Source organism: Monodon monoceros, unplaced genomic scaffold (genome assembly GCF_005190385.1).
Source record: "Monodon monoceros isolate NGI ecotype Baffin Bay Population unplaced genomic scaffold, NGI_Narwhal_1 Super_Scaffold_7, whole genome shotgun sequence".
NCBI lineage: Eukaryota > Metazoa > Chordata > Mammalia > Artiodactyla > Monodontidae > Monodon > Monodon monoceros.
In genome coordinates, this window is record NW_021703784.1 from 91665462 (window position 1) to 91676904 (window position 11443).

General features: G+C 49.0%; 1 protein-coding gene across 1 annotated transcript; it reads left to right on the forward strand.

Moving 5' to 3' along the window:
* Positions 1-1337: 1337 nt before the first annotated feature.
* On the forward strand, positions 1338-11303 carry ACCSL (1-aminocyclopropane-1-carboxylate synthase homolog (inactive) like). Its single transcript, XM_029207894.1, is given in 14 exon segments — positions 1338-1831; positions 3237-3296; positions 3748-3818; positions 4210-4279; positions 4505-4571; positions 5558-5655; positions 5911-5988; positions 6326-6426; positions 7492-7581; positions 8331-8376; positions 8476-8614; positions 9942-10087; positions 10174-10327; positions 11132-11303. Coding segments are annotated over 14 exon segments (1743 nt in total). The 5' UTR covers positions 1338-1345; the 3' UTR covers positions 11269-11303.
* Positions 11304-11443: the final 140 nt, after the last annotated feature.

Consider the following 11443-nt stretch of genomic DNA (forward strand, 5'->3'; position numbering starts at 1 on the left):
GGTTTGGAGAGGTTGGGCGGAGTGTCCAGTACTTTGAAATGCTGGTGCCACAAACCGGTAAAAGAAGTAACAAGGTTTTGTATATGTGGGGGGAATGTAAGGGATGTAACATAGAAAAAGAACTTAGAAGATGGCATTTGGTGGGAGATGTGTAAGTCTAGATTCTTAGAAAAAGAGGTCTCAGTGACTGGGGATATGAGGATTGTCTTATAATGAATTAGAGGCAGCTGTCAGCCTCAAATTTTCTTACCTCCTGGCTACTTAATATCTGATTTTTTTTTACTCTTTGAGGCTTTATAAAGGTGTTTCTCAAGTCTTATCCAGCATTTTGACTTCTTTTCAGACAGAAGGTTGTTCTGAATAGTTAGAGGTTCGGAAAGTATAGTCCTAGGAACTTCGTTAGAACTGCAAGTTCTTAGGTCCCACCCCAGACCTCCTGAAACAAAGTACAGTGATGAGGACTAGCCATTCGTGTCCTCACAAACCTTCTAAGTGATTCTGGTGGACTTTAAAGTTCGAGAACCATGTATCTCGACCATGGTTACTAGTGATGGAAGTCCAAGGCAGCTGTCACCGTGAGCAGGTTGAAGGCATTTAGAGGAAGTAACACAAAGTAGGAGCTTTGAACATCTGGTACGGCCAACTTGGGAAAAATGGCAAAAAGAAGGGCTGACGTTCTAGAACAAGAGCTGGAAAATGTTTTCTGTAACAGGCCAGATAGTAAATATACTAGTCCTTGTGAGCCATGTGGTCTGTGTCACAACTATTCAACTCTGACATTAAAGTACAAAAGCAGCTATAGATAATATATAAACAAGCAAACACAACTGTGTTCCAATAAAACTTTATTTACAAAAACAAATGGAAGGCTGGTTTAGCCCTTGGGCAGTAGTTTACTTACCCCTATTCCAGCAGAATGACTTATTCAGCGTTTTGGTTTGGTGTTTTTTTTTAGCAGCAGAATCCCTTTTCTTCGTTAGAACTCTACAGAGCAGGAATTGCTCTGGTTGAAGAATCCACAGCCTACATGTTCAGTTTCCCCTTTTTCTCTAAGTGGGCCCTAACGCTCTTCCCCAGAACATATGTTAATGACATTTATGTACAGTGCTCCAGTATCTGGGCTTAGGGCCACTTAGGCATTGCCCTTGAATGAGCAGGTAACTCTTCCTGAATTCATCTGGGCCTACAACCAAGGTGTGGAGGTAGGAGGAACTAGTGACCAGCCTGAGATCAGGCCCAGACCTTTGCTGCAGCGCATGGACTCTCTTTCTCTGCAGGTTCCAGCCAGCCTGCTGAGGCCAATAGGAATACCCAGAGTATGAGTGGCCCATCAGACATGCCCTCCATGCCCTATGGCCAGATGAGGGACCAGGCCCTCGGAAACCGTAGCATCCACACCCAGCTGATGGAGATGGTGCTGTCCTTGCGGCAGACGGTGGAGGATAACATCACGCAGCTGATGACCAGGCACCAGCAGCAGGAACTGGCGCTGGAGAAGCAGAGGCACAATCAGGCCGTCAGGGACCAGGAGGCCTTCCTGGGTCACTTAATGTTCCAGATGCTCCACTACCTGCAGTCTGGGGCCACAGGTGACCAGAGCTTCCAACCGCCTGACACTTCCATGGACTCTAGGGTCAATGTTGGAGGTGGGCAGCAGGCCCAATCATCCAGGCAGATTTGCTAGATGTTTTACCAACGGAGTGATTTTGAAGATACACTTATCAGCTATGACCTGTCCAACCGTGGGATTGACATCTCTGCCTTATACCACTCCAGCTTCCAGGACTACACCTACCAAGGAAACAAATACCACAAGGACGAGAACACCCTGGTGAGGATGGGGGGACATACTCTAGGGGCCCCATCACTAGGATTTACTGAGTCCCGTGTCACGTACTGTGCATTCTCACTGACTCTTCCAGCCCCATGAAGTAGGCACTGTTTTCTTCTATAGGTAAGGGGATGGGCACGGAAGTAAGGTGATGTGGCCAAGAAAGTTGACAAGCTGGGTCTGGTTTCCCCTCCTGTCCCAGCTCTTACCCACTAGGAGTCACTCTGGTTACTGTGGTAAGTGAACCTACCCTTATGGAACTCAGTCTGGTGATGGATATCGTCGGCCATTGGGGAAATGAATGTGAATAATGTTTGCAAGAGCGCTAAGGGGATGCCTGCTTTGGGTGGTCAGGGAGGATGTTTTAAAGGTTGAATAAGCCAGCCATGTGGTGGGAGTTGGGGTGGGGGTCCTCCAGGCAAGAGGAACAGCATGTGTGAAAGCTTTAAGGTGGGAAGGACTTGGAGTGATTGGGCAAGGAGACCCATGTGGCTTGAGAAGGGACAGTGAGCGCTGTGACAGAGGTATGGCTGGGATCAGGCCATTGTGAGATGTTAGGATATTATCCTAATGGTGGTGGGAGCAGGAAGAGGCTCCCAGCAAGGGAGGCTCACAGCAGCTCTCCAGCCAGAGGGCGGAGGACCACACGAGCCACACCTTTCCTTCTGTTCCCATCTAAGTGACGTGTGGCTGGTGGCTGTCTGCTTTTCTGGGGGCCAAGAGAGTCAGGTATCCCCACTGGCCTCTGAGGGGTCATACCTCTTCCAGTAACTTGAAGGGTCCATCCATGGAAGTGGAAATAGCAGAGATGGATACACGCAGGGCCTGTGCTGGCTAAGGATCCAGGCTCTGGGGCCAGTCAGGTGGAATTCTGCCCATCACCAAGGTCACATGGCTAGTAGTTTATTCAACATTTCTGGGCTTCACGCTCTTTAAGTCGAGATCAGAATAGAGCTTTATTCTCAGGAGTTGTGAGAATTAAGGCAATTCACAGGAAGCACTTAGTCTAGTGTCTAGAACATAGGAGCTCAATGAATGATAGCTGGTACATAATACAACTATTATTATCTATTGGGCTGGCCAAAAAGTTCATTTGGTTTTAAGTAAAAATAAAAGACATCTTTCATTTTCACCAAGAACTTTATTGAACAACATATTCATTAACCAAACAAACTTTTTGGCCAACCCAATAAATGGCTCGAAAGAGGGAAACTTGCAAGCTGTGAGATCTTTAGGGTTTGTAGAATTTTATCTAATATTAAAGTTGTCAAACATGGATTGCATTGCCTCATGGAGCAGGGAGACCCCCATCTGGGCTCGTCCAGCATAAGTACTTGTGACCTGGTTAAAGGCGTCCATGTAGGGCAGGGCAAGAGGACTGACCTTAGATTCCTTCCATCTCCAGGGCTACATCAACCTTGGTACCAGTGAGAAGAAGATCTGTATTGATCTGCTGGCTGAAAGGGTAAGCCATATTCCGGCGTGTGCTGGGACCCACCTTCAGGCCCAGGCCCCCTAGAATGTCCTTTGGCATGTTGTAGATACAGGAATAAGACTTAGAAGTTTGGGGAAGGGAGTGGGGAAATAGCTTCTAGAATAGCGCATCCAACCTCCTGGTTGGGCTGTGTTGGGAGATGTTTTCTGGATGGATATATGATGGGTAAGCTGCTAAGGGAGCCTCCGGATCAAATGTAGGGTTGGGGAAGTTCTCAGACACTTCCCAGTGGATAGCTATTTGTATAATCTTTGACAAGAAGATTGAAGCCTCCGTTCACCAGGGAACATGAAGCATATATGCCCATTTCCTTCTGGGAGGCCCTGTGTTGCAGGGCAAACACCCATATGCGTCCTAGGAGCAGGCTGAAACTTCTTGGGCACCCCTGGTCTGGCTGGGCTCATGCTCTACTTGTCAACAGTTGAGTCGAACTGACATGCTGTACATTGATGAAGACCTACTGCAGTATCCTGATTGGAGAGGGCAACCATTGTAAGTAGCCCCTTACAGAGCTGGGGTCTTCTGGTCCACAGGCACCTGTCCTCATCCAGGGAAGGACTCAAGGTACCAGATTCTCTGCTGGGTGCCTACCTATTTTGGGGGACAATGACTTCTAGAAAATGCCTAGCCCAGAATATCATAGGAGGCAGGCTGGTATCATAGAGATAGCACTGCCCTGTAATTCAAAAGGTCCAAGTTCTTGTCCAAACTCTTACAGTTAATATCTGTGTCGCCTGGGGAGTTGAGAGCCTCAGTCCCCTGTTAACCCTGTAAGGACCCTGAGGTTGGATGCTTTGCTCTTTCAAAAACACCCAAGTCTAGACTATGGGGAAAGCCCATGGGCAGGCCTGGGAAACACAGGTCTCTCTGGGTCTGTCCACAGCCTGCGGAAAGAAGTAGCCCGGTTCCTGACCTCCGACTGCAAGGCACCTGCCCGCCTTGACCCGGAAAATGTGAGTCTCTTTCCAGCCTTCCTGCCACCCTGGGGGAAGACCATATTCTTGGGGGCCTCTCTGCCTTTCCAGCACAGCCCCTCAGAGCCGGGGCAGAGTGAAGGCCAATGGGTCCTAGCTGAGGAGACTCCTCATGTCTGTCCTCCCGGGGGAGGGAGACGGGGGAAGTATCCCTCTTACGTGAGGATTGGTTTTCGACTTCTGCCTTCTGTGTAGCTTCTTCAGGTGGTTGTTCTAAACGGCTGCTCCTCTGTCTTCTCCACACTAGCCATGGTTCTGTGTGACCCAGGTGGTATGTCAGTGGCTCTGCGTTCCCTCAGGGAAATAGCAGCATGTGGGCACGAGTGCATGGGCACTGGGCCTTGGGGGAGAAGAGCAGCTTGACTGAAGGCCTTTCCCCTAAAGTACTGGGGTGCTTCCTGCACTGGTTAGAACGTCTTCCTACTATTTGTGCTGGGGTGAGGGATTTGGGTTCCCATTTAATATGGACATGTGACAGTCCTCAAGGAGGTCTGCCCCAGGGATGGTGACAACGGGAGCCAACTCATTACAGTATTAGTTGGACTTTTGGTCTCAGCTCCAATCCAGACAGCCCTAGTAAACTAGACAATATAGATGCTCTATCTCCTCAAAAAACAAACAAAAACACCAAAATCAAAAACTGAGTTCTAGACCAAATAAAGCTTAAGAGATTTGTTCTCAGTCTCCTTCTCAACGATGCCTCTTAACAATCTGAAACAAGAATCTCAGATTTCTTGATGAACCTACTGTATGGGAGACTCGTTACCAAGACGACCATTTCACTTGAAGGGGTGGGTCCTTGATTAGCCCATCAATGAGGCCGAATGGACGGGAAGAAAAGAACACATGAGATCACCAGGGTCACATGACCTGAGCCATGTAGAGAGATGAGAGCCCTCCCTGTGCGTGGACCTCAGCCTCCAGTGTCGGTCCGGAGCTGACAAGACTTGCTGATGGCCCGTGTTCTACCTGCTAGCAAGCCTGGCTTGAGTCCCTGGATTCCAAGTCACTTATAGCAGTATTCTTCCCTTTCTCCTCTAGTGTACCTGCAAAGAAGAGACTTGAGTTTTGTTTCCCCAAATAATGTTTAGAAGAGTGGGTTACTTTTATAGAGGCTGTGCCCCAAAGCATTCATCCCTAAGTAGGAGGGATTACCCAACTAACCTTCTCTGAGTGTAGCGTTGCTGCTGGTCTGAGGGTCCTGGCACGTTCTGACTGGGAGACCCTGGACTAACAGCTCTGTCTCTCTGCTTCCAGAGGCCTTTCTGGTCCCCACCCCCTCCCATGGTGGCTTTATCCTTAGTACCCACCTGTATGCGAAAGTTGAACTGGTTCCTGTCCACCTGGAGAGCCAGGTCAGTGTGGGGCCCCTTCCCCTGCTCAGCCCACCCAGGCAATGGAATGATCTTGGGGCATTTCCAAGGTATAGGAGGTTCTTGCTTTTCTCCCATATAAGTTATGGGAGAAGGATGGAGAAATCGGGCAAAGAGGGTATGTGGGACTAGTGCCCTGGGTGTGAAGGTAAAGGATTGTTCACGGTTTATAGGAGTGAGGAATCAAGGCTTGGAAGCTTCCAAATAGGTGGTTGTCAGGCCGTGTTTGTCTTCCAGGTCACTGAGGCGAGCGCCTATCCATTTCAGCTCACTGTGGACAAGCTGGAGCAAGCCCTGCTCAGGGCTAAGATTGAGGTCAGGAGGGAACCAGGTCTTCAGGGTGGGCACTGCCACCCCGGAAAGGGACTGAGTATGGACACTCTGGTATAACTTGTTCACCGAGACGCTGTGGACACCTTCTTCAAAAGAGATAGTGTCCCAGGGCACGTCCCCCGAGGAGCCCTGGCTATGGCGGCCCCCAGAGCTCCTTCCTGATCCCCTCTGTGGGCAAAAATATGATAGTTGCTCCTCCGAGAGCCCACTGAGGTCTTGATTAGGTGCTCGATACTCGGTGCCCTAACCTGATCTTTGGCTGGACTTGATGTAGATGTGAAGGACTTGTGTTCACTTGGTTACGTTTGGTTCTTTTTAGGGGAAAAAGGTCAGAGGCCTTGTGCTAAGCAGCCATCAGAATCCTCTGGGAGATATCTACTCCCAAGACTCAGTGATGGAATATCAGGAATTTGGCAAGAAGTATGAGTTCTACCCCCTCGAGACTAGATGAAGTCCATAAGAAGGGTTCTAATCACTCATAGTCAAGGAGTCAGAACCAGAAATAATATACCCTAAATATTCTTACTGTGTGGTATACTTTGTGAAGTTACGGACAACTAACTGAAATTGAAATGAAGGAAAATGCACCCACCCGCTCACTACTTCAAACTGTGCCATTTCCTTTCTAGCCTTTGTCCATGTGCACATACCTACATAACAGTCATCATATAGTTCTGTTGCTTTTCCACCTCTTGTAGCATAAGCACTTTCTTCCCGCATCCATTTCCCAAACTACTTGGCTTGAGGTGCCGAGGAAGACAGCCTCTCAGACCTTGTGGGGTGAAGATGAGTCCCTGTAGAACTTTCATGTCTCATTTCTAAGAGCATGTTAACATGTTATCTCTGAAGTCTGGAAATAGCCCTCTTAGGGTAGATAATCTTCTTCTATCTAGAAGAAACCCTTATTCAAACTTCATAACGTATCCAGACCAATTAATGGCAGAGCAAGGGACAAGAGGAAGAATGCTGGGGGAGGTCTACATTCCAGCTCTAGCATCTGCTAGCTGAGGGAATTAACTTTCTGTCTCAGAAACTTAGTTTCTTTCTGTGAAATAGAGGTAACAGTACTGCTTCAAAGGGCTGTTGGGAGAATAAAGGAAAAGAAGCACATGAGCACTTAGCCTGCTTTATAAACCTATTTGATTCAGATCTTGGGTGGCAGCTCCTGACTGTACCAGAAGAGACCTCTCTGGGATGCCCAGTCCCTTCCCACCAGTCTCTGCTTGATGGTTGAAGCGTGAGGTCGAATGTTCTCATGCATGTCTTTTGGGTTCTCTTCCTTCCTAGTACCCCAAGTCAGGATGAAAGGTCCTCTCTGGTGAAGGAGAGACCCTCTTCTACGTTGCCACACCTCCTGGAAGGGTTGGATGGGCTTCTGGGGCAGTAGGAGTGTCTGATCTGTGTCTAGAGAGGACCATCAAACGAAGCGAGCTAACAACTGGGGAGAACCTGGATATCGTCCTCCCTCTTTCACCCAACCTACAGGTACAACGTACATGTGATTATAGATGAGTTTTACATGCTGTCTGTGTTTGATGAAGCCATCCCATTCCACAGTGTTCTGAGCCTGGAGAGGTGAGTTGGTCTTGGCTGGAATTGGGAATGAGAACCATGAAGTGCCTACTTTGCAGGGTGAGTCCATGGGCCATCAGCTTAATTGGCTGCATGCCAGGAACTGAGCTCAGAGCCACTGGGAGTGTGAAAGTGAGCAAAGCATCACCTTTCCTCCCAAGTGCCTTCTCTAAATGCCATTTTGTACATGAGATAACTTGAGGGAAAGGTAGCATATGCATTGTCAAAAGTCAAGTTGAAGCCCTCCAGAAGGTCAGGGTAGGAACTTCTTGAGAAGTAGGGCACGGGGAAAGAATAGAAATAGAGCAGAACTTTCTTGAGGGTAGTATTCGGCCCTAGGATAGGATGCAGCAGGCAAAGCAAGAGAAGAGCGTGCCTGGAGGAAGGAAGAGCTTCGCCAAATGCGGCGGGGCAGTAAGAAATAGGTGAACACATTTTAGAAATGGGGGTGGCCCACTTGTGTAGGAGCCAACTGAAGGTGGCTTCGGACCAGCTGGGGGAAGACCCCGAGCCAGGCTGCGGGCCCTGGACTTCCTTCAGTGGGCACTTGAGAGCTGTCCCATCTGGTTCCACGAGGATACCTTTTGTTGACTTCCTGGCTTAACTGGGGCAGCTGTTTCTTGACTTTGGGTCCCATAGGCCCTTCTGTCTAGGAAGGCCCTCAAGGCCACTTTCACCTTCGCTTCATAGACCCCAGGTCTTCATTCTTCAAATATTTCTCCATAATCTTGACTGTACTCTCTCCTCTCCAGTTTGCCTGACCCCAACAAGACCCATGTGACCTGGGGCACCAGTAAGGCGAGTCCCAGCTGCCTGTCCTTGGGTAGAGAAGGAAGTCGATCCAGGAGCAGAAGGCAGACCAACTGGGTATTTCCTTCCCTACTTCTCTTCCTCTAGGATTTCGGCATCTCTGGCTTCCGCTTTGGCACTCTGTACACCCGCAACAGGGAGGTGGCCTCTGCCGTGAGCTCCTTTGGCTACCTCCACAGCATCTCTGGTGTCACCCAGTACAAGCTGTGTCAGCTGCTCCAGGACAGAGGTACTGAGCCCTGTTCAGGGCCAGACCTCGTGGCCACGGGGAATTCCTGGGTCTGCTTGGGCCTCTGACATGCCTTCAATACAGTGAGACCCTGTTCACTGTCTTGGGTTTAACAGTGGCAGGACAGGAAGTTTACAGGAGGGCAGGCTGTAGCTCATATGATGCAGCCGGGTGTAGACAGACGATGGAGGTGCTGGTCTAAAACACTGGCCATCCGGTAGCTCGTGCTCTGCTTGGAAAGGGGATCATCAACTGTACTCTAGGACTTAAAGGTGGGAACTTCAGAAATGAGTCTTTGTGTGAAGGTCAATTTTCCCTCCCCCAAAGCTGGCTTGCTTCAGGCAAAGATTACAAAGGAACACCCTGATTCCTCGAATATGATTTAACTTTATCTTCCAGTGTGGCCAAAGGAGAGCTGCCATTTGGGCAAGTTGGTGTGGCTACATCTATGGCACCTGAATTCACCTTCCCCTTGGATCTTAAGTGAATGCTGGCTTCAGAGGGAATTTCCCGCCTTTTATGCCATGGTATAAGGGCTCCTTTTTAAAATTCCCTGTAATAGAGCAGATGCCAGGCCTGAGGATTTAAATTAAAAGCGGAGATATAATGAAACTAACTAACATAATCAGATGATCCGGTTTAGAAAACAATGTGCTTTCAGCTTTGGGTGGAGAAAGCGGTAGGTAGGAGAAATCCAGCTGGATGCCGCCCTGCATGGTGCCAGGCCCTCTAGTAGTTTGGTAGAAACCAGATTCCCAGCTCCTTGAACGCTGGTTCTCAGTCTTGGACGCACATGGGAATTACCTGGGAAGTGTAAATACTGATGTGTAGGCTGTATCCGTGAAGATTTTGATTTCGATGTCTGGGGATATAACCTGGGCCACCAGGCCTTTTAAAAGCTTCCCAAGTGGTTCTAAAGTGCTGCCAATGCTAAGGATAGTTGGGCTAAGATCATCCCCAAGCACGACGACGAGGTTCTTCAACGTCCATTTGTTAGGGTCTAAGGCAGGAAGTAAGGGAGCTATGAGTACCTGCTACTTGCCCAGTTGACAACAGAAGCATCAACCCCGTTTAGGGGACACCTCAACTTCTTGCCTCAAGGGTGTAAACTCAAACAGAACTTTCCCACACAATTATTGAGAAGCCCAATGTCTCCACCTACCTAGTGGAAATGGGTGCGTTGGGTATAAGTCAGCTCAAATATAATACAGTCAGGCTTGGATAGAATCAGCAGGCATGGAGCCCAGGTAGGGAGCATTTTGTCGGGAAGCCTCTGGCAGATCTTAGCCCTGAGATGTGTGACAGCCCTTTTGCTCCACCCATCCGGAATGGGTTGACAATGTGTACCTGCCCATTTATCGCTTCCGGCTGCAGGAGGCTCACGGGTACATTACTGACAAACTGAAGGTATTGAAAGTCCCTTTTCTCAATCGTGGCTCTGGCCTCTATGTCTGGATCAACTTAAAACAGGTGAGTTCTGGGAATGAAGACAGGTGTTAAAGGGCAGATCTGCCTGATGGCTTTTGAGCTCAGCTTTGTCCCTCTGTCCTCCCCAGTACCTGGACCCATGCACATTTGAGGAAGAGCTGCTCCTGCATTGCCGCTTCCTGGACAACAAGATGATTTTGTCCCGTGGCAAGACCTTCATGTGTAAGGAGCCTGGCTGGTTCTGCCTCATCTTTGCAGCTAGGCCCCTCCTGCTAAGAAGCGGTGAGTGGGGCTGACCTCCCAATCCTGGCATCCTTCAAAGATGCCCCGGCCACTCCTGTATGACGCAATAGCGGAGTCGTCCTTCTTTTGCCTTTAGTAGCCTATAGCTCCAGCCCTTCTAGGCCCTCTGTTTCCACTTTCATACCTTTAAGCTCCTTTGTAAACAGGAACTGACAGGCACTTGAGGTATATTATAACTTTTGGGTGTCTGGTCTGTGTCTGCCATTGAGCAGGTCATTGGGACTGTAAGCTCTCAAGAAATGGAGCTCTGCCCATGTGGGACTTGCTGGCTACTAGGTGAGATAGACAGGGAGATGACCTAGAAGTCCCTGTGTGCTATACTGTGGAGTTTAGATTCTCCTCTGAAGGTTATGGAAACATGACATTCATTTTATCTATTGTATCTCGACACATGCAGGTCACTGTTCTACCTGCTGGGAACATAGCAATGAATAAGAGAACATTTATGTTACACAAATATCTTTTGAGCTAATGTGGAAAATAGACTGAGTGAAGGGCCACTAGAGGCAGAGAGAAAATGATGAGGCCAAGGCCATCAGCTAGGTGACAAGATTTGATCTGAGTCATGAAGGTAACTGGCAGGCAGGGGCTGTGATGATGAAGCCAAAAAGAGCCATGGGGGATGCGGCAGGTCGACTTGGAAATCTATCCCAAAGAGGGGAAGATTCAAGTTCAGCATCCCTGAACGAGAGGCTCTGTGGTGGCCTACTAGGACCTGGCTATATCTGGGGACTACATGAAACCCACTAAGTATTTTTCTCTGTCCCCATTTGGACCCTCTAGCCATTCAGTGGTTCCATCAGGTGCTAGTGGAGCAGGGGCAAGATTGGGGAGTGAAGCAACTGGAGGATGCAAAGAAGGAGGAAGCGTCTACCTCCCAGCCAGCAGCTCCAGCCAGTCTCACCCTCAGGAAGTCCTGACGTCAGCCTCGGATCTGGAAGGCTGGTATACTGACCTGGAGCTGTGACCTGGGCTTCTCCAGGCATGAGCTCGTTTGACCCCACCATCAGTCCCCCTAAGCTGAGCATCTGTCATTTCTGGAAGCTTTACATCTTTTTAGTCTTCTAGCCATTGTGTGTGTGCAAAATGCTTTTA